The sequence below is a fragment of the Otolemur garnettii genome, unplaced genomic scaffold, assembly GCF_000181295.1.
Source record: "Otolemur garnettii isolate 467f Iridium unplaced genomic scaffold, OtoGar3 scaffold00034, whole genome shotgun sequence".
NCBI classification, from domain to species: domain Eukaryota; kingdom Metazoa; phylum Chordata; class Mammalia; order Primates; family Galagidae; genus Otolemur; species Otolemur garnettii.
In genome coordinates, this window is record NW_003852429.1 from 8,556,554 (window position 1) to 8,580,626 (window position 24,073).

General features: G+C 36.5%; 2 protein-coding genes across 2 annotated transcripts in view; one reads left to right on the forward strand and one right to left on the reverse strand.

Annotated features, from left to right (window-relative positions):
• UBAC2 (UBA domain containing 2) overlaps positions 1–24,073 on the forward strand; it is a 173,821-nt gene that overhangs the window by 25,177 nt on the left and 124,571 nt on the right. Inside the window, exons 2-4 of the mRNA XM_003789594.3 lie at positions 6,364–6,491; positions 10,479–10,598; positions 11,368–11,477. Of these exons, the coding sequence (XP_003789642.1) occupies positions 6,364–6,491; positions 10,479–10,598; positions 11,368–11,477 (358 nt within the window). The remainder of the gene's footprint in view (positions 1–6,363; positions 6,492–10,478; positions 10,599–11,367; positions 11,478–24,073) is intronic.
• Positions 18,025–21,732, reverse strand: GPR18 (G protein-coupled receptor 18). Its single transcript, XM_023513090.1, has 2 exons — positions 21,624–21,732; positions 18,025–19,250 (listed from the first exon to the last, which is right to left on the reverse strand). Exon 2 carries the CDS (start codon positions 19,212–19,214, stop codon positions 18,219–18,221), a length of 996 nt encoding a protein of 331 aa, XP_023368858.1. The 5' UTR covers positions 19,215–19,250; positions 21,624–21,732; the 3' UTR covers positions 18,025–18,218.

Here is a 24,073-nt window from a genome sequence, read left to right on the forward strand (position 1 = left end):
TTCCTTTGGAACATCACAATCATTATTTTAGTCTCTTATAGTTTGTGTAACAAATGATCACAAACTAGATGGTTTAAAACCACACAAATTTATTATATTACAGTTCCGGAGAACAGAAGTCCAAAATGGATCAACAGCTGCATTTCTCCAGAGGCTCTAAGAAGGAATCTGTTTCTTTGCCTTTTTCAGCTTTTTGAGGCTGCCCACATTTCTTGGCTCATGCCTGGCCTACTTTCATCTTCAAAGCCAGGGTAGTCTGGTGGACGCTTTCTTACATTATCACTCTGAAACTTGCTCTCCTGTCTCTCCTTTCACTTATGAGCACCCTGATGATTACATTGGATCCAGCTGGCTATCCTGGATAATCTCATCTCAAGGACATTTGATTCTGTCTGCAGACATATCTCCTTTGCTATGAAACCTAACACAGTTGTAGGTTATGGGGAATAGATATGGACATCTTTGGGGGCCAGTAATCTGCCTACCACAACCACTTTCTTCATTTCTGTTGGTAAGTTTGCCTTTCGCTGGCTGTACATCTAGAGTCTCTTGAACGGTGACAATGTTAGCCCTTCTCTGGCTTATCAGTTCTTCTATAACCTTGTTACATTTGAATCACATTTCACTTCTAGCATTTTCTTGCATTTCTTTGCTGTACTTTCATCTTTATTGATAGTTCCTTTTTTTTTTTTTTTTTTTTTTGGAGACAGAGTCTCACTTTGTTGCCCTCAGCACAGTGCCATGGTGTCACAACTCACAGAAACCTCAAACTCTTGGGCTCAAATAATTCTCTTGCCTCAGCTTCCTGAGTAGCTGGGACTGCAGGCACCCACCACAACACCTGGCTATTTCTTTTAGCGCTGGGGTCTTGCTTTTGCTCAGGTTGGTCTCAAATCCCTGAGCTCCACCTGCATTGGCCTCCCAGAGTACTAGGATTACAGGCATGAGCCTGGCCAGTTCCTTCTTTTGATGATACATTTTTGTAAAAATGTCAGGTGGCTTTATCACTGGGAGACAAGGAGGGAACACAACTACATGCTTTGCTATCTGTGCGTGAATTGACTGACTTTGAAAGAAGTGACTTGATTGGTCACTGATCAAAATATGTGTCTGAAGTTAGCAGTGAAGTTTGTACTTTATGCAGTTCTTCACAGTTAATACACTGTCATAACTGAAATTTGAACCATGTTGTCAGTAGAACTGGTGTTAATTTTACTAAAATTGTGGTAACTGAAGTCTGCATATCTGAGCTGTGTGGAAAGGAGAAAGTGCCTGTATTTTGTACTATATGTTAATATGTGTTATTTAGTTTTTCAAAAAGAAAACTGGGAGGTAAACTAGAAACTACTGGAAAGGTATATATCTACCTTGGATGGGGTAAGAAATAGGATAGATATTTTCACTAAAGTGAAATAAACCTCTGTTTTTCATAATTTTGGTTTTTAGAACAATGTAAATCTTTTGCATATTCAAAAAATTAAAGAGAAAAAAGGAAATACTACTATTGAATGTAAATAGAAGTTAATCTGTTTGTCATATTCAAACAGAGAAAAGAATTATTTCAAGTAGCTTTTGAACACAAGACTGTCCATCCATAGTGGAGATATATATATATACACACACATACACAGTATGTATATATATATATATATCCTCCATAGCTGACCACCTCCTGACATTGACCACTTCCTTGAGTTGACCTAATTTTCGCAGACCAGGCATATACCACATGTACATTAGTGTAGTAGACCTACTTCCTTATGTTGACCACCTCTATATGTGACCAATTAATTTGTTATAATCCCTTGGGTGTTCAAATTATAGAGGTTCTACTGTACATTAGACAAAAGGGAAAGAAACAACATCAAGGTTTTAAAGATACTTTCAACTTTGCCCAGTGAGCTTAATAAGCAGCTAGTGTATTGTTTATAATGATATTAATATACAATATAAATTATTTCATGTGTAATCTAGGATGAAGTAAATATTAATATTTAAGAGAGAAAAGATAAGAACTTAACAAAAAGTCTTGTAATGTTAAATTGTTAGATTTGAATTGGAAATATTATGAATCATAATTTCACAAAATGTTTTCTAGCTCTGACTACTGAAAGAACTAGAAGCAGTGATACCCCAAATTACACTGAGCACATCTATCGCCCAGATTTGTTTTCTTTTTTTTTTTTTTTTTTGCAGAAACAGAATTTAACTTTATCACCTTTGGTGGAGTACGGCGGTGTCACACGGTTCACAGCAACCTCCAACTCCTGGGCTTAGGCGATTCTCTTATCTCAGCCTCCTGAGTAGCTAGAACTATAAGTGTCCACCACAACGCCTGGCTATTTTCTTGTTGCAGTTTGGCTGGGGCCGGGTTTGAACCTGCCACCCTCAGTATATGGACCGGCGCCTTACCCGCTGAGCCACAGGCACCGCCCCCAGATTTGTTTTCTAAAGACTATTTCCTAACATTCTTTAACAGGGCTCCTTAGAGAAAATCTAGGTCTAAAAGTACAGGTGAGCCTAAGAGCCAGGAAGCTCAGAGATGAAGGAGTAAATGGAGTGGCCAGAGTAGGAGGTGGAGGATCAAGGTTGAAAAGCCACTGGAGTAGGTTCAAGGTCTCCCACTGGGATAGTTGAAGTATTAAAAAAAAGGGAAGAATGTAACTGATTGTAATATATTGAGTACCTGAAAATCCATGTGTATAGGGTAATCTCTACATAAAAGGAAAGCAAACATAAGAAATTTTTTATGTGAAGAATACCAGCTAATAAATATAAAAGAATTATCAAAATTACCATTATTTAACACTACTCCACCACCCCCACCACCCCAGTTTAAGTTTTGATTCAGGCACAGATCTCAATGGAAGTTAAAGCCACACTTTTCTTTAAGTGTATGTAAAATTTATCATAATAAAAGGATGGGGGAAATAGTGATATTCAGAGAAAAAGACATTGATTAAGTGTTTCATTCTTTCATGGAAATCTCAGCCATGCTTTTGTAAGCAGACTTGGTCCACCACTTGAGTTTCAGTACTAGACATTTGATACATGAATATTACAGGGTTATTGTCTAAAGCACTTATTTCTAAGGAAAGGATGTTATTCCAGTGGTTTTCCTAGATTTATATTCACTTTGTTTTTCTGTGCCCGTCATGGCTGGGCAAAGTACTAGTCATGTCTGCGGGCATTACTTCACTTCCTAGAGACTTAGGTCCGATGAGGGGAGTGATGCTCAGAGAGGTCAATTATTGTGTCCAAGCAAAAGCATGAGTAAGTGTCAAAATGAGGGCTCAAACCTGGGTCTTATGGGCTCCAGGGCCTTTTCCCCCTCACAGACCAGGGCCTGCCCCATGGATTAACTCAGCACATAGCTTCAGGGGCTTGCTTTCAGCGTCTGTGAGAGAGGAAGGCACAACAACACAAAAGCGGAACTGAGGAAGACCAGGAGGGAGAGGAGAGGCCTCCTGGATGTCTCATAAGAATGTGTGCTTTGATTAAACGATTCCTGAGTAGGGAACAGCTGACCTTCATTCTACTGGGGGGAAAAAGTGAAGAGCTAGAAGAAAAATACAATTTGCTTCTTTTTATTCTCTCATATCAGAATGAAGAGGGAAGAGATTTATACTGTTTCTAAAGTGCCCCAAATGTCCTCGGTAGTATAATTATATCATACTTATGTTCAAGTGACTAGGGCAGGGAACAAGAGGAATGTGAGTGCTCTTAGTGCAAGGCAAAGGTCACATGTCAGGCACTCTTGGAAAACTGACTCCAGCTTCAGTTGTACTCATAGTGGAAAACTTCAGAAGTCTACAATAGTACTTTTAACCACTTGAATTAAAAAAAAAAATACCTAGGAGGTTCGGGCAGCTCATCCTTATAATCCCAGCACTCTGGGAGGCTGAGGCAGGTAGATTGCTTGAGCTTGAGAGTTCCAGACCAGCCGGAGCAAGAGCAAGACCCTGTCTCTTAACAGATAGCTGGGGCATTGTGGCAGGTGCCTATAGTCCAGCTACTTGGGAGGCTGAGGCAAGAGGACCTCTTCAGCCCAAGAGTTTGAGGTTGCTGAGAGCTATGATGCCACGACACTATACCAAGAGTGACAAAGTAAGACTCTGTCTCAAAAAATAAAGTAAAATACTTAGGAATCAATTTAACCAAAGATCTGAAGATCTATAAAAGGAAAACTATAAAACACTGATGAAAGAAACTGAAGAGGACACAAGAAAATGAAAGGCTATTCGATGCTCATGGATTGGAAGAATTAATATTGTGAAAGCAATTTACAGATTTAGTGCAGTCTCTATCAAAATATAAATGACATTCTTGACAGAAATACAAAAATGATTCTAGGATTTACATAGAACCCCAAAAGACCCCCAATAGCCAAAGTAGTCCTGATCAAAAAGAATAAAGCTGGAGGTATCACAATACTTGACTTCAAAATATACTACAGTACAAAGCTGTAATAACCAAATCAGCATGGTACTGGCATAAAAACAGGAGCATAGACCAATGGACCAGAATGGAGGATCCAGATTTAAGTCCATTTAAAGCCAACTCATTTTTGACAAGGGTACCAAGAACATACAATGGGGAAGGGATAGTCTTCAATTAATGATTCTGGGAAAACTGGATCACCATATGCAGAAGACTGAAACTAGAGCTCTACCTTTCACCCTCTATAAAAAGTCAAATCAAAATAGATTAAAGGATTTACATCTAAGACCTGAAACTATGAAACTACTAGAAAAAAATGTTGAGGAAACACTCTAGGACATTGGTCTGGACAAAGATTTTTTTGTACAAAACCTCAAAAATACAGCTAAAGCAAAAACGGACAAATGGAACTACATCAAGCTGAAAAGCTTCTGCACAGCAGAGGAAACAGTCAGTGAGGAGATAACCCACAGAATGGGAGAAGATATTTGCCAGCTATCCACCTGACCACAGATAAACCAGAATTTATAAGGAGCTCAAACAACTCAATAGCATAAAAACAAACTATTCAATTAAAAAATAAGCAAAAGATTTGAATAGACATTTCTCAAAAGAAGATATATATAATCTGAAATAAGTACTAAAAAGAAATTTTAAAAAGAAGACATGTAAATGGCCAAAAAGAATAGAAAATGCTTAACACTACTAATTATCAGAGAAATGCAAATCAAAACCACAATGAGATACCATCTGACCCCAGTAGATTGGCTTTTATCAAAAAGGGATGACATACGCTGGGGAGGATGTGGAGAAAGGGGAATGCTCGTACACTATTGGTGGCAGTGCAAATTAGTACTGCTAATACGGAGAACAGTATAGAGGCTACTCAGAAATTATAAGTAGAACTACTGTATGATCCAGCAATTTCACTACTCGACATAGCAAAAAGAAAGGAAATCAATTCATCACAGCACTCCCATGTTTATTGCAGCACTATTCACAGTAGCCAAAATATGGAATCAATTTAAGTGTCAGTGGATGAATGGATAAAGAAGATTTGGTATATACAGACAGGCACACACAAGTGGAATATTATCCATAGAAAAAAATGAGTCCTGTCGTTTGCAGCAAGAAGGATGGAACTATAAATCATTAAATGAAAAAGCTAATCATAGGAAGACAAATTTTTCATGATGTCATTCATCAGTGGGAGCTGAAAAAGTGCATCTCATGTAAATAGAGAGTAGTTTGGTGATTACCAGTGGCTGAGAAACGTGGGAAGGAGGGGTTAATGAAGAGGGCTTGATTAATGGGTACAGACAGACAATTAGAAGAACTAAGACCTGATGTTCAGTAGATCGGTAGGGTGACTAGTTAATATGAATTTGTTGTATGTTTCAAGATAGCTAGAAGAGAATAATTTGAATATTTCCAGCATAAGAAGAAGATGAATATTTAAGGTGTTGGGTTATCCTATAACATCCAGATAACTGGGATATTATTACATGTACCCCTAAAATCATACCTCTAATATGTATCAGTAAGAATAAACTTGTAAACTTAAAAAAAAAATGTCTTTATGGATTTGAATCTCATGCACTCAGGAGCTAATGGGTCAATTTGATAGAAAACACAACTTCTGTCTTTACACTTCAGAAGTCACTGGCAAGAAACTTGGTTTGGTCTCATTTAAGACCCAAATGACACTGAAGCCTCTGCCAGTGAATTCCACTTCTTTTCCGTGTCCTTTGATCACTTTTTCAGGTAAAGGTTTTGAAAATAATGTTGTAGAACTAAATTTCATGGTTTCTGGACTTTGTCTTCATTCTGATTTAAAAGAAGTGAATTCTCTTGCTTTTCACCGATGTGTTTTTTAAATCTTAGGGACAGTCATTCTGAAAGTGGCTTCCTCTTTCCCTCCAGACAAGGCACCTCTGTCGAAGAGTCTTCTGCTGGTCCCGAGTGCCCTGTCCCTTCTGCTGGCCCTCCTTCTGCCTCACTGTCAGAAGTTCTTTGTGTATGACCTCCAGGCAGTCAAGCACGACTTCCAGGTGAGCTCTGCAGCATTGGCCTCCAGGAGGAGAGAAGGCAGATTTTGTTTCTAGATTGTCTTTTCTTCCTGCTATTAGTCCATCAAAACTCCTGAATGTGTAAGAAGTAACTATTAATAATCTGTTAGTAAATAGGTTTTCTATTTGTGTTTATTAGTGTTTCCAGCAAAGCAGATAATAATGAACCAATTGAAACATTGCCTTTCATTAGGCACGTCTGTTTTCTGTGTCATTTTTTACTCATGGAAATGCAATTTATAACTTTAAGGAAATTAAAAAGAATGTTAAATCTTATTTTTTTAATGCTCAGAATGCATACTTAGATTTTCCAAAAACTGTCTCAGTTTGAATATTTGATTAGTTGCCCTAGCTCTTTTAGCTGTAACAGATTATAAATTTATGATTACTTAGTACAGTTGTGGTTAAACCAAGTAGGCGATTTCTCCTGTATTTTTGCTATGGGAAAGAGCAGAACTGTATGGCTTTTCAGGTTTCTGGACTGATCTCATTGAAAATGCTGGTGCTGGATGTCTTCTCTGTGAGATGGATTATTAGTGCAAATTCTGGCATACGACTTGCTACCCTTTCTTTTATAAACACTTGATTAGCCATTTTAAGCATAATTATTTCTTGAATACCAATACGTTTTCTTGATATTGGTGTAATTAACACCATTGCTCAGATGGACTTCACCAAGTCCCTGTGAAGGTCTTCCTTGCAGAATGTAGTATTGCTTCTATATTATTTCACTTGCTATAATGAGGTCATTTTCAACTCTGGCCACACATTTGAACAACCTAGAGACTTAAAAATTGAAAATATCTATACCTGTAGATCTAAATAAACCCATGATCTTACCCTACATCAACTGAATCAGAGTCTGATGGTGGGGACTGGGCATTTGGGTACTTTTAAAAACATTTCCTAGAGAATTCTAGAATTTGGCCAGCCTCAAGAACTGCTGCTATAAGGAAATATAAGGGCCCGCGGGCCCTGGGTTGGTAACTTTATGTTTTCTGGGATTAATTAGTTTTGCCTCCTAAGCCCACTTTGTGGGTATCCATACTTGAAATGCTTGAAAGGTGGTAACCTCCCTGGGTGGAAGAGGACTGCTCTTCTGTACAGGAGTGTGAATGGCCACACCCTCCTGTCAGAACTCCAGGTTCTCAGTGTGTGTTCATAAGAGCTGCTATGGAGATAGGAGGAGTTGCTGTTCTGCCTTGAAACTCTAAACCCACACATACATGTGAAAACATGACACGGTAGGACACAAGTGTACATTAAATCCTTAGGGGATGATATGGGAAGTAGGGACTGTAAGCAAGGATATAGTCCTGGAGAGCCTTAAGGATGTGCATTTTCAGTTTGGTATGAAGAAGGGATAGCTGTCCATTAGCAATAAAGGGGAGAGGGGCATTTTACTTCAGACCTTAGGAATACAGTAAAGGAAGCATGTTTTGAGACTAATACAAGCTTAGATTGTATGAGTCCAGGAGGAGTGGCTGATTGACGGCTTTGTTTGTAGTTTCTAAATCTCCCAGATTTGGGCAGCTAAGGTGGAAATTGGGGCAGTTTTCTTTAGGTTGAAATGCAGAAGGAGCGCTTTGTTGAGTGTAAGCCAGTGATCAGTCTCTAGTGGACATTAACCTTCAGGATTAATACGCCGTAGTTAATTCTTTTATCAGGTCTTTGTGTCCTTGAATAGTTCTAACATGTAAATTATGTAAAACTATATCAATTTTATATTAACTAAAAATACAAAAACCAAAAAACAAATGGGGTTCTATAAATGCAATTTGTTATATTTTAATAATCATAAAGTTTTAATTTTCTTTTCTTTTCTTTTTTTTTGAGACAGAGTCTCAAGCTGTTGCCCTGGGCAAAGTACTGTGGCGTCACAGCTCACAGCAACCTCAAACTCTTGGGCTTAAGCGATTCTCTTGCCTCAGCCTCCCAAGTAGCTGGGATTACAGGTGCCCGCTACAATGCCTGGCTATTTTTTGGTTGTAGTTGTCATTGTTGGTTGGCAGGCCCAGGCTGGATTCAAACTCGCCAGCTCTGGTGTATGTGGCTGGTGCCCTAGCTGCTGAGCTACAAGCACCGAGCCACATCTTAATTTTCTTAATCCTCAGATTTTCCTAGTGGCTGTCAGGGATCGGTCCTGAGTTATTTTCATTTTAATATTAAATGTGAGGACAGAGGACTTGGAGCTGCCTTTCATTATTTTTGAATTTGCTGTTCTGCAAAGATGATAGTCATCATCCATGTTAGATTGGTGAAGTACTTGACACTTTGCCAGGTACTCTCAAGTATACTTTCATATTGAGGATAGTAGATGCAACCTGAAGTTTCTGAGGGAGGAAAGAGATTTAGTTTGGAGATGCCACCTGTAAGACACGTGTGTCCATGTCGATCATTCCTAACTAATCATGGTCCTGACTTTTCCTTGAACCAAGCTATGGCCTCAACACAGGCTTGCAGGTAGCCCCCCTACATTCCTCTCATCTAGGTTGGCAGGTGAAATGAACTCTAGTGGCCATCCCTGAACTACTTCAATGCCCTCATATTTTGAAGTACATTCACAAAAAAGGCTGCTTGATATCTTGCTTGAAGTAGAGACAGAGTAGTCAGTTTTCTTATTATTGCTGTTGGCAAAAGTATTGGTTGTATGACTTTAGACAAATAAAATATTTGCTCTCTACCTTTTTTCTTGTCTTAAGTTAGGGTTCATATTACCAGTGTTCACAGCAGCATTATTCACAATAGCCAAAAGGTGGAAACAACCCAAATGTCTATCAGCAGACAAACAAAATATGGTATATATTGTGGGATGTTACTCAAACATGAAAGAGAATGAGATTGATAATACTGTGTACATGCTTTAGCATAAACCTTGAAAACATTATGGCAAAGTGAAATAAGCTAGACACAAAGACAAATAAATATATGATTCCTCTTACATGTTGTATCTAGAATAAGCAAATTCATAGAGATATAAAGTAGAATAGTGTTTACTGGGGACCAAGCGAAGAGGATATGGGGAGTTAGTGTTTAATGGGTACAGAGTTTCTGTCTAGGATAATGAAAAAATTCTGGAAATGGATAGAGGTGATGGTTGTATAACATTGCTCGTGTTCTTAATACCTCTGAGTTATATGCTTAGTAGTTAAAATAGTACATTTTATTTTATGTCCATTTTACCACAATAAAAATACCTAGAAATGACAGGATTAATATTTTACCTATCTTGTAAGTTAATTGTGAAGGGGAAAGAAGATCAGAATTTTTTTGAAATGTCATTAAAGTTATCTTTAAAAATCTAAAAAATGTTTTAGAAGACTCAAAATGGTCTTTTAAGTAGCTACTCTTTGTATATTTCCATGTAAGTTTTTCACCTAACCAGACATTGGGTGAAATAATGATTTAAATAAACTAATAGTTAATAATAATTTAAATTAACTAATATTTTAAACCTAGACATATTTAGCAGTAATTGCCATAGTTTACCTTGTATATAGTTGCCATGAAATAGGTTGATCATTACAATTAAGCTCAGGAATATATATTTTTGAATTTGTACCTATATTGTTTTTCAGTTACAACTTTGTTTTATTCAGTAGCATGAAGATGAACATTTGTTAGCCATTCATTTCAGCTATGTATATAAATTTTTATCTTACTAAAAGTAGTCCTAAAATTTTTTACAAGAAGTTTTCTGTTATCTTAATGAGACTGTATTTTCTTCTAATAAGCAAAACAATTTTAAGTACCCTTTGTGCTGCTGTTGGAAAGAATGTTTAGTATGAGAAAGTTGAGCTGATTTCTCAGAGAACATACATTTTAGTTTTCCTTTTGTGTGTGCATTGTGCTTTTGCTTAAATTAGAATATTAAAGATAGGTATGTAAAGTAAGCATAATAAATTTGCTAAGGAAGAGACCTGAACAAATCTTACTCTTATTTCTTGTTCTTTTTTAATCTTCATCTAGATTTGGAGGTTGATATGTGGAAGAATAATTTGCCTTGATTTGAAAGACACTTTCTGCAGTAGTCTGCTTATTTATAATTTTAGGATATTTGAGAGAAGATATGGAAGCAGAAAATTTGCAGTAAGTTTTTTTGTGTTCTGCTTTTGCTACTTAGGTAAGGGGAAAATTTTGTTTAAATGAGTTTTATTTTGTTAAACATGGTGTTATTATTTACAGTTATCTTTTTAATTACTTGATCCTGTATCTGTTTTGAAACATGCACATTAACCAAAGAAAATTTAAAAATTTAAGCCACTAGCATAATAATAATGATAATAGATAATATTAGGTGTGACTAGATATTAAAAAAAAAAGTCTCATTGTGTTGCTCTTGGTAGAGTGCCATGGTATCACAGCTCACAGTAACCTCAAACTTGGAGGCTGAAGCTATTCTTTTGCTTCAGCCTTCCAGGACTATAGGTACCCATCACAATGCCTGGCTTTTTTTTTGTTGTAATTGTCATTGTTGTTTACCAGGCCCAGGCTGGGTTTGAATCCGCAGCCCTGGTGTATGTGGCTGGTACCATAACCACTAAGCTATGGGCACCAAGCCCAATTATAAAAATAATTAAAACTTTAATAAAATTAAAATTACTTCTTTTGCTTAGTCATATGTATTGCTTGTTAAAAATATTTCTTGCTATGGACCATTTCTTTAGCATACTCAGAAATTATGGAAGTTAATACATTTGAACAATATGATATGGATTTACTCCTTAATTTTGAAGTCTGTTTTAATAGAAACAGATAACTCTTAAAACCTGTATATAACTGAGCTGTTTTTGAGTAAATGTTACTTTATTTTTAGGAGACTCATCTCTATAATTTTTTCCCTGTTTTTATCTTTTAGTCCTTTTTGCTGGGTTCCTGGATTTTGTCAGCTTTTTTTGACTTGATCCTTGTTGAAGTGATCCAATATTCCTTTGGTATCACTGCAGCCAGTAATTTGCCTTCTGGATTGTAAGTAGCTGTTAAAGATTAAGTTAATTTAAAAATATTTAAATGTGATTTAAAGTGTTTTTAGATGTGAAAGTCAGTAAAAAACTATTTTCAACTCTTAGATATAGTAAAATTGATTTTATAAGTAAGAAAAATCCAGTATGTTTGCCTATATTTTTATTATGTTCTTGGAACAGAATCAAGTTTTTTTAAGGTTTGAAATTTCATGTTTTAGAGAATTTTTAGTAAATTTCCTATTCTGCTATTGAAGATAGAATTAAGAATTAGTTTTATGTTTTTGTAATGAAATTTGTGTAATTTTATGAACTATTAAATAAAAATATATACATTTAATTACATTAGGCAACAAACTAAATTTACATGAAGTTAAACTTCTGAGGAATGATTTTTTTAAAGCTGATATTGTTTATATACTTCCACCAAACATAAAATGAAGTCAGCCTATGGGTGATGACTGTGTAGAGAACCTACAATGGCCAGCCTTACTCAGAGTGTTTAGACTTTCATATTCTGATATGGATTTTAAAAAAACTATTTGTTAGGGTATGAAATAACTGGTATCTAGGAGTGGAGTTGTTAGCATATACAAGTGACCTTAAACACATCTGAATTAAGTATCTGGGACTATATTTGGGAGATGAGATAGTGGGAAATATCAGATATTTAAAATTTTGTGTGTACTAACTTCCAGTCTTCATTTGATTTTAGATATATGTGTTTGAGATCTATTAGGCTATTAGATGTATCTTGATTTGATCTCTATTTTAAAAATATAATTAGCATTCTAATAGCTGCAGACTTACATTGGTAATGGTTATAGTATAGTTGCCATTTGTGGGATTGACTAAATTATAGTTGTAATGAATATACTTGAATGTTGATCTTTAGCTATTTTAATAATGGATGATTTTTAATAATATTTGATAGGAGACAGGTAAAGTTTTATGTCATAATTGTCATACAGTTTTTGTTTAGTTTCAGGGGTTATAATTGTAATTACACTGCAAAGTTTAAGTTGACTGTTCTGTTATTGTAGAAAATGGCATAGTCATCAGGTAGGATTCCATATTGATTCAGGCAAGAAGCAGTGTTGCTACATCTCATCCAGGCCAGTTCTTTTTGGTTCTCAGTAAGGCCGATTGAGTTATGGAAGGTATGTGTGTGTCATGTGTTTGAATAAATTTTGAGGGTGGATAGTAACATAACTTTAATTCTTATTTACATTGTCCTCTCATCTGGTGACACTTTTTGTGTATATAGAATTAAATGACAGCAGAACATTCATTTTTTTCAATATGGAATCATTAACTGGTACATAGAAAGAAGATTGATTCAGTTTAAAGATGATGAGAGTATTTTTACTTGTTCTTAAAGAGGGAAGTCATTTACCTAATTTAAATCTCAGTTTGTAGTGAGAGTTGCAAACTTGAATACATTCTAAAGTTAAAATATCTCTTTTGAGAGACAATATGAATGTTAATGCAGGTATATTTTTCTTCTTTAAGTCTTAGAACATTACAATGTGTAGTGTGACTTTTTAATATCTTGAGGCTTTCTCAATCAAAATTTCTTGGAACATAAATCTTCAAGATATAAACTTTGCATTTTGTAAATGTATCTTTTATTAATGGTAGCAAAGCTTCAAAACCTCAAGAGAGGAAACTATTCATTTTAAAAATCAGTATGCTTTACAACTAGTCATGATGTGTTTCTGTGTTTCTCCCCTCTCCTCTTTTGTCTTCTCTTTTCTTTCTTTCTTTATTTTTTTTTTTTTTTGGAGATAGGGTTTCTTTCTTTTACCAGAGCTAGAGTGCAGCCTCAATCTCCAGGGCTTAAGTGTTCCTCCTGCCTCAGCCTCCCGTAATGCCAGGATTATAGGTGTAAGCCACTTTGCCCAGCCATAGTATTTTTGATATAACATCTTACTCTTTTTCTTTCTTATCAGTGCCAAAGTTATCTGCACTCTCTGCAGTTTTTCACTTCCTATTTAATTCTCAGTTGCTTTTTAATTTCACTGCTATTGAAACTTTTCTCATAAAGGTGACTGGCAGCCACCTAATTTTTAAAGGCACTGGTCATTCTGTTTAACTTTTCAGTAGCACATTAAATGTTTTTAACCTTTCCTTATTTCATGAAATAACCTGCTCTCTTGAGTCTCAACATATTGCTCTCTCTTGATCCTTTTTGACCTTCATTCCTGTGTGCATCTGTTTCTCAAGTTTGCTCCAAGTGGTTTCTTTGAGTTATCTGGTCCACTGCCATGACCTCAACCACAGTGGACATCTGTTGTTTCCCTACTCTCTCTTTGCACCGCATACTAGCATCTCCTGATCTTTCTACAGTCATTATTTCTTAGTGATATCTAGGCTCAAAGAGAATTCCTCATGTTTGGAAGCTCTTATCACCTCTGTTCTCTCTACTCTCTTCTCTCCTCCTTCTGTACCTCTTAATTGTAGTTAATGACATTTTCTTCTGCTCAGTCGTACAATATAGAAATCTTTCCCTTATCAGTGGGGTAGGGCACTGCGTCTTACTAACTTGAAGTCCTGAATAATTTATTCATTCATCCCTTCTTTATGTCTGTTGTCATTATCTCAATCTAGTATTTTCTCACCTAGTTAGTTATAGTAATTTTCTTTAAGTAGTCTCTCTATTAATTTCAAAGCATTCCATACAATCTGTTATAAGTTATCTTTCTAAAATACAGGCTTGGTCATGCCAGTGCTCCTTTTAAAAACTTTTAAATTCTCATTTCCATCAGAGTAAAGGTCAGGATACCATCAAGGTGGTCTTGAATAGTGGGAATGTCATGGTCTTTGTCATCAGACCAGATTTGAGATTCTAGCACTGCCACTCATTAGTTATGTGAAATCTTTATCAGGTTACTTCTCTAAAGTTCCCTTTCCTAAGCTCCTAACAGTAAGCACACAATGCTTCTATGTGTTAGTTTTCTTCGTTTCCTTCCCTTCCTTGTCTATCTATAAATGATTTGGGGTCTCACTATGTCACCCTGGCTGGCCATGAACTCCTGAGCTCAATTGATTCTCCGGCCTCAGCTTCCTAAGTAGCCGGGATTACAGGTGTTACCACCTCCCCTGGCTCTTTTTTCCGTTCAAAGCCCTCGACTGATGACCAGCCATCATCAATCATTTACCTCTCTTAATATGCTGTGAATTTGAACTCTCATGCCTGCTTGGCTTGTTTTCTGTTCCCTCTTGCCCTTTGGCAGGATTAATTTCCTTTCTCTACATACTATAACAAATTTATTAATATCCCCGTTAGTTATTTATTACATTGAGTTGTCATTATCTGCGCCTTTTATGTCACATACACTCTTTGAAGGAGAACCAAGTTTGACTTTATGTACTCATTACCTTACACTCAGTAATGTTGAAGGGCTAATTGTGATTACAGCATAGCCCCAGTCTATAAAGGGAAGGCCATTGCCTCTTGGACCTGTTCGTCTCTTTTTTTAGTGTTTCGCGTAGAAATTGTACCTGACATATGATAGAAGCTCATGAGTATTATTTACATTCAGAAAATATAAGCATTAGGTTTTAAAAGTTAAAGATAGCTCCATCATTAAAAGTTATATATGTTAGGCATTTCTAGTAACCTACGCCTGTCACACATCTGTCCTTATATGGTTATTATTTTTTAATTGTTAGTATTTATGTGTAGATGTTACATTGTTTTCCAGAATCAAACCCCTCCAGAATACAATGGGATTTTAAATGTTTATGTATCATATTAAAATATATTTGATTATAATGCTAAATGAATTATTTTAAAACTAACTTTTTAATTATCTATAATTAAATTATAATTTAGATTATTTACAGTTTTATTGTGACAACCATGACGTATTTCACTTTGTTAATTTCACATCAACAGTCTTTTTTGGACTCTTAGATTAGACTCTTACCAAGAAAAGCTATTGTAGAGAACTTACTGTCTATTAAATTTAAGAGTATGTTGATCTATACAGTTGAAAGTGGGCTCTGACTGTATACATGTGTGCCATAGCCTATGTATCAGATACAGATACAATACAGATATAAAGGTTATTTCTCTTGTTTTAGAAATAGTTATTTGTTAAAGATATTAAAGTATCTTAATTATTCAAACTAAAAACTTCAGTGTTTTTTTTTTCTTTGTTGAGAAAGCACATCTCAGTAGCACCCTGACTTCTTAACCTTATGTACTTATGCAAATGTTTACATTCTGTTAAGATGTTTGCTTTTTATTATTGAAAAATGAATGTTGACATAAAAGAGGAGCTAAATTTAGTTTCTTTTTTTTTTTTTTTTTGAGACAGAACCTCAAGCTGTCCCCCTGGACAAAGTGCCGTGGCATTACAGCTCACAGCAACCTCCAACTCCTGGGCTCAAGCGAGTCTCCTGCCTCAGCCTCCCAAGTAGCTGGGACCACAGGCACCCGCCACAATGCCTGGCTATTTTTTGGTTGCAGCCGTCATTGTTGTTTGGCGGGTCCGGGCTGGGGATTCAAACCCGCCACCTTAGGTGTACGTGGCTGGCGCCTTAGCCGGTTGAGCTATAGGTGCCGAGCCTAAATTTAGTTTCTAGTTCTGGTTCTTTAGCTGAGCGAGTTGCATACCTTTTTTGGACCTCAATTTCTTTATATTTCAAACAGAAGAATTAGACTAGTAGATTATCTAAGGGATCTTCTAGTGCAAAAAGGTGATTTTCTCATTAGACTCCTGTGTGTTTTTTACTTTTTCTTTTTTAAAAGAATGTGAATTTATACATGCTAATTCTAGAAATCCATTTATAACCAGTACACATATTTGTTTCTAAGTCTCATTAGGAGATGGTCATGTTGAGAGTAATACAGGAGAGAGGATGTTACAGTGGAATCATTTATTTTACTTCCATAGTACTAAGAATATTAGGGGATTTATGGGTTATAGTTCAGTTCCTTTCCTTTTAGATGGAGAAGTTACTTTGTTTGCTGCTGTACTAAGAGAAATTAAATGGCAAGGCCAAGATAACAATCCAAGGTTCCTGAACAGTGCTGTTTATACTATGACATACGGCCTGGAAGAAAAATCAGTTAACCTCTTTGGTAATGAGATAGTTAATCGCATAAGTAAAGCAAACTAAACTATTTGTATTGGAGAATGGTATTTCACCATATAGTAGAAACCTCGGGTGATAGGAATGAACTCGGATTATTGGGTAGAAATCGGATCTCAGGTTAGGTTTCCATCATTAGTTTTTGGTAAATAATGGGCTCTCACTGTTCATTGAATGACTGTAGCATGTTTTCTTTTTTTTCTTTTTTGAGACAGAGTTAAAGTATGTCACCCTCAGCAGACTGCTGAGGCATCACAGCTCACAGCAACCTCAAACTCTTGGGCTTAAGCGATCTCTTATCTCAGCTTCCCAAGTTGAGACACAGTACAGGCACCCAGCACAATGCCTGACTATTTTTTTGTTGTAGTTGTCATTGTTTAGCAGGCCTGGGCTGGGTTCGAACCTGCCAGCCCTGGTGTATGTGGCTGACGCCTTAGCCGCTGAACTATATAGGTGCTGAGCCTGTAGTTTGTTTTCAAAAGAATGAATTCAAGGAGGGGAGAGCTGATGGGGATGGCCTTTGTTATAGGCCTCCCTGGATTCTTGGTCCTATTAATTTTGCTTTGCAGCAAATAACAGTAATGAATTGAACATAGTTTCTTGTGCAGGAATCCTGGAAGTTTGGTATTTAGAATATAAAATACTGGATTTAGAACTCAAATTCTAAGTGTAAATTAGACCTACAGGAACATCTAGATAAAAAATTGAATCAAAGTATTTTGTACAGTAACTGAATTCTTCCCTGCTATTGACTTGATTAACATACATGAGTCATTTGCACAAAGAATTAAATCCCAAAAGTTAAGTCAATAATCTATGTAGATAGGGTTGAATTTGAAACACAAATTGGGTGTTTTTTCCCTAATAATTTTTTTTTATTTTTTGAGACAGAGCCTCAAGCTGTCGCCCTGGGTAGATTGCTGTGGCGTCACAGCTCACAGCAACCTCTAACTCAAGCGAGTCTCTTGCCTCAGCTTCCCAGGTAGCTGGGACTACAGGTGCCTGCCACAACGCCTGGCTATTTTGGTTGTAGTTGTCATTGTTGTTTGGCAGGCCCGGGCTGGATTCGAACCCACCACCTCTGGATGATGTGGCTGGCACCTTAGCCTCTTGAGCTACAGGCGCTGAGCCTTTTTCCCTAATAATTTATGAAAATGTTTTATGCCAGCTTTAAAAATAAAAATAATGGGCTCAGCGCCTGTGGCTCAAGCAGCTAAGGTGCCAGCCACATATACCTGAGCTGGTGGGTTCGAATCCAGCCCAGGCCCTCCAAACAACAATGATGGCTACAACCAAAAAATAGCTGGGCATTGTGGCGGGCACCTGTAGTCTCAGCTATTTGGGAGGCAGAGGCAGGAGACTTCCTTGAGCCCAGGAGTTGGAGGTTGCTGTGAGCTGTAATGCCATGGCACTCTACCCAGGGGGACAGCTTGAGGCTCTGTCTCAAAAAAAAATAAATAAAAATAATGCATTTATTAGAACACTCAAAATATTGTTACCAATAAGATCCCACAAGAGTTTGTAAAGTTTATTTTTTTCAGGAGAAAAGTTACCTGATAATATTAACATATTCATTCACCCTAGAGTAGTTAGTAAAGTGAAATTTTAAAGAGATTGAAGGAAAAAAGGTATCAATTACTATTCTTCATAACATTTCACTGTTCATGTTGCTTAGTGACCGTAAACTACCAGATCGGAAACTTTTTCTGCGCACACTCCGAAGGTAATTGCGGTATAGCATGACACTAATGACTCGAGCCTGAAATTGTTTTGAAACAATGTAGTAGAGAATCACGTCCAGACAGGTGCTGAGGTTCATGAGAAATGTGGTAAAGGCTCCCCACGGGTTATAACTACTCTCTTCACTGGACAGCATTAGGAAAACAAAACAGATATGGAAGGGCATAAAGCAGATGAGCACCTGCACCAGGAGTGTGATGATGATCCTTATAGACTTCTCCTTGACTTTTGGCTTCAGTTTAGATGTCCTGCCATGAAGAAGGCTATGAATAATGACCAAGTAGCACCCAATCATGATGAACAAAGGAATCAAGAAAAAAAATACCAGTCGGGTGAAATTCAACACGTTAACGGTTTTTAGGTGGATGATGTCAGAAATCTTTAGGCAGGTGGCAGGAGTGGAGGCTTTGTCTGGGTCTTCATAGAGCAGTAGTAGAGGGATGGTGGTTGTTAGGGTCATTATCCAGACTCCCACGCATGCCAGCACCGCCTTGCAGGTGTTTTTAAGTTCTTTAGCATACTTGGGCTGTACAATGGCCATGTATCTGTCAGCGCTAATAAAAGCTAGAAGCCATAGAGCAATACTTGGATAAAATACCGTGAGAGCTCCAAGAATCTGGCAGAAGTATTCTCCAAATGGCCATTCACCTTTTGCATAATAAAACATTCGAAAAGGCAAACTCATTATAAATATTAAGTCCAGTAATGCCACATTCATCATATAGATGGTCACGGTGGTTCTCTTCTTGGTGGTACAACTGAAAACCCATAATGCAGTGACATTAACCAATAATCCAATTATGAATATACAACTGTAAAAGACAAGGGCTGCGATTTTAAACTCTTCTGGATGTGAGTCGTTAGAAGGGACAGGTTGATCTTGACTGTTTAGGGTGGTCATCTTAAAGCTTGTCCCCGGGCATGATACTTAGAAACTCTAAAAATAATTAGAAAAAATAATAAGCAATAAAACCTTTGGTTGAAAAATAAGTGCTTAGCATTACACTCAGTGTGGCTGTCAGAGAGCATTTTATGTTGTAGACTCTGTGTGTATGTCTTAGTATTTATTAAGGAATACATTCCTTAGAGATGATTACTAATTTGTACTAATCTATTAAAATGGTCCTGGATGTCACAGTGAACTGGCAGGTTCATTCATTTTCTCTTTCCCGGACACTTCATTTCTTTCCAAAATAATAACTTTTCATTTTATATTTTTCTCTATAGTGTGAAATTGGGTTGCAGCGGTTCCTGTAATAAACATTCTTTGATTTGGGCTAACTGGGAAAGGCCATTCTGAAGTTTAAATATTATAAAGTCACTTGTCACTTGTTATCATCTTCATTTTGTTTAAATAATTTGAAATCAGATTCGTAATGTCTAAATGATTAATTAGTAATGTCTAAATGTATTTTTACTCATTAAATATAATTTTAATATGCAAAATATATAGATAGAAATAGATCTAGAAAACTAATAGAGGAGCCATACAACTGGTTAATTACTGAACACAGTGATTCTCATGGAGAACAGGAATGTTTCCTTTTTATAGCTATATCCCCACTGCCTACTGAGCATGTAGCATTACTTAATAAATGTTTATGGAATTGATTGATAACTGAAGGTTTGATAATGACCTACAGCATCTCTTCTCTAGTTTGCCAGTAAAGACTTGCTTATTTGGTCATTTTTTTTTTTTTTGAGTGGTAAACACTTTGTAATGTTATCTTATGTTCTCTTTTAAATTGTGATAATTTACAAGCAGGAGTGTTTTGTGTCATGGTCTGCAGATCAAGACGTTGGCTGTTGGGACAGTCGATGAACTACTTTTTAAGGCACACTTGGGAACCCCTAATGGTGCATCTTCCAGATCTTGTTTACCAGTGTCCTAGAAGTCGATTTGAGCTGGTCTGGTGCCAATGCACAGAAAGCAACTTCAAAAATAAGCTATTGCCAGCATGTTGACTTTGATACCCTCACTCTGCCTAGGTGTAGAAGCTTAAATATGCTTTAAATTTTAGAATTAATTTAAAAAAGAAATATGTAAGACAAGTAAATATTAATTCACAAGAAGTCACAGTAACTTGATATGTACGTGTAAATCAACAAATTTCCATCACCAGCTGGGAATCCATTCCAGATAAAAAAAGAGATTAGTTATGATTGTAAGCATGGCAAAACCCCAGTGCAAAACTTCCCTCATCCCTGATGGAGCCAACAACAGAGGCTTTAAAAATAGACTCACTGCCACAAGGATGGAACCTTGTGGTATCTCCTTAAAATTTGGAGGTGGATGAAAAGTTTCCTTCAAAATGTCACTTCTTCGAGTGGACTGTCTTGAATTCAGCCCTGAATCTCTCTTTAGTGGGAACTGTGGGGGAGGCCTGCAGCCTGGTCAGTGGCACCTTTGACAATTAAGAATTAATTTGAGTAATTGCTATGGACAAGCACAAGATAGAAGTTTTATTTTTCTCCTTCCTTCCTTCTTAAACTATATTTCAAATATTTAAGTTAAATATGATTTTGGAGTAGAATTCTATATATTAATGTCTATCAAATAAGGAAGTACTGCATAGAAAAATTATATCTCTAGTGCCATACAAAGGAGAATACGTAACTCCTTAAGGAGGCTTAAATTGTATTTTTAACCCTGAATGAATTTTTAAATAATAGCAGTTGTAATGTAAATGAAATTTTGTGAATTTTTTCTTGAATCAGGCTCCCTTCTCCGATCTTCATCTTCTGACTTTTGTCTCATAAACTCTGTAATTCCCTCACTATGCTCAAACTGTTTTTATGTAGCTTATTTTTCACTAATACTTGTATTTCTTACATTTGAAAAAATACTGTAATGCTTGTGTTTTAAAGGCATAATAGTTGTACTCTGTAAACACAGAAATTTTTGGATAAAGATCGAAAAGTGATTTGACTTTCAAGTCATCGTTTTAAATGCTTTAGGTGTCCATGATAATCTGTGGCTTGCAGTTTATCTTCATGAAATTATATTTTGTGAAATACACTTATATTTCATGAAAAATGTAATTGAAATCTTATGATGAAGACTCCTAAATATACTTAGGATTCATCATATCACTCTTTAAATTGAAAAAAGTTACATTTACTATTAATATAAAAAATACTGAAAATAAATCCAAAGCCATATTAATAATGTAGAAAGATGATCACATAACCTATTTCAAGGTCCTCTACCAACAGTGTCAGTAATGTATATTAAAATGATTTTGAATTTAGTAAGTAAAGCATTGTTTCTGATAACAATCTATGATGAAGTTAGTTAAATGCTGCTTACCTCCTGTCCGTTAAAAGGCTGTATTAGAGATGAACATTTTTCAGTAGTTTTCAGCTCTCGTGTTGCTTTAAAAGTTGTTTCAAATGGAACGCTTGGTCTGGGAGTTGGTACTCAGTCGACTGTAGTCACTACTTTGCTCTTTCAGGAAGTTCTCTCTGAAATATATTTTTTCATCTTGTGACTTTACCCTGGATGTGGTTTTTCTCTTTCACAAATGATTTGTTTACGAAGTCATGTTTAGCATAAGCTCCCCTTGAGATGATGGCATTTATTTAAGAGAATCATATAAAAAGGGGAATGTTTCTTTGATTTACTTACTTTGATGCTTAAAGTCTGCATCATCTATAGAAAGAGGAGGAGGAAAAAAAAAGAACAAAAAAGAAAGAGAAGGAGAATTGATACTGAATAGAGTGGGGTTTAAAGTCTAGTTTCTTTTCTTTCTAAGCTGTGTGGCATTGTGTAGCAATGAACCTTTTGTTCCTGCTTAGTTTCTGCACAGTTAAATAGAGATAATATCATCTGTTAGGCTTGTGAGGTACTTCTAAACAAAATCTCTTTACTACCAAGTTGCTAAAAGCATAGAATATCCACTTTTTACTCTCAGACATTTCTTTATTTTTAAAAATAGGATTCTTGATTTGCTTCTGTTTTGCTGTATACGTTTATGCACTTTAGCTTTTTTGACAAGACCCCTTTTCTATTACATGAAAGTCTAGAAATAATTTCTTTTGCATAAAGATTCCCACACGTCTTAGCAGAAAGGACTTTGGAAGTCTTTAGTGAATTAATTTACATATTAGGAGTGTTTAAACCTAAAAAGGGAAATGAAACCACCGGAAAAGGAAGTGAGCAAACCTGAAACATTGCCTTCGTTAGTTATATTAAATTTTCTAATTTTCTCTTTTCTTTAAAAAAAATCAACTAAGTGCTTATCTTAAAATTTTAATTATCTTTATATTTGGGTATGCATGATTTGTCAACTCTTTAAGGGTACATGAACTTAACTGTAAATTTTTTTTTTTTTAATTTAAGACAGTTTGAGGATCCATACTTTTTTTCTCAGACAACACAATTCTGTGATTTGTAAAAGTTATTTAGATCCTTGCCTTTGGTGGTAAAGTACTTTTGATTATAATAATCTGCAAGAATGATGAATTTTAGAAGCATTGGACACAACCATAGCAACTATTTCTTGAGTGCATAAGGAAGTTAAGGGTCAGCAAGTGCCAGTGACTTGCCTATGAACTCAGGGTGACAGCCAGGTTCAGCTTCTTCAGGTGTTCAGCATCCTTTTCTTTGTCGCCTAGGCACTATAGTAACTTCTTATGAGGACATTGTGTCGGCTTATTCACTAGACATAACTTCTTCATTGCTGAGTTCCATTCATCAGTTTTCTATATGTGGAGTTATATTTCATATACCACCCAGGAGCCTGATATTTCAGCTGGATAGAAACCTCTTGTCTGCAGACCTGGTGTGTCCTTTGCCTTCTTCCACATAGTTTGTGGCAAGTTTTCTAAAGTTAGGTATTAATCAGCTTACCCTCATGCTGTTGAAGTCAACAGATACCGTGATGGCAAGTAGCTCTTAAAAGAAGATTCCTCTCATTTAAAATTGAGTTCTGTACTGTACTCAGGGGCAGTCTTCTAAATTGCCAGTCTCTCAGAGAGAGGCATCCAGGGCAGAGAAGGACCTAGAGGCCTGGATTCATCTGGGGTCACCTGTCCCTCTTGGCCCATCTTGCTCTTCATTTCAGCCTTCTAGGGCCTTTCCCATCAGCTCTTCCTGCCTTTCTCATGCTGTTCCACCAACTATCGCGTTCCTTGGCCAGCTGCTCTTTGTCCATGATGTTACCTTTTCCACAAAGTTTTCTCTGTCCCCTGAAGCTGGACTGCTCCACCCTGGAAGGTCCCTGTGGTGGCTGTGTCTGCATTGTTATTGCATGTTTACTTGCCTGTTATCCTCCACTAAATTGTGTTCCTAGAGAGTTGGCTTGGTATATGTTCCTTGGTATACACATATACATATATATATATATATACACACACACACATATATATAATTGCATTCCTTGAGAGTTGTGTGTGGTATCTAAAAAGCATCTAATACTGGTTGCGAAATGGTGAAGTAGGTGAAGAAATGGAGGGGTTTGGTGAAGCCTGCACAGTGAATGAGCCCAGAGTCAGCAGCAGGGACACTTTGGTCCGCTATGCTGTGTGATGCAGAGCCTTAGGCAAGGGTCTGAGGACCATGGCCTTCGCCATGGCCTTGCAGCATTTGACACCATTGTCTGTTCCTGGCTCTTCACAGGGATGCTACATCGGAAGACAATTACAGTGGAAAAAATGGCCCCAAAGCATTTGACAGCAAGTAAACAGTGGATCACGGATTAAACTTTTAGCGTGTCTAGTTTGCTTTTTAAATATTTGAACCTAGTGAATTTTTATTTT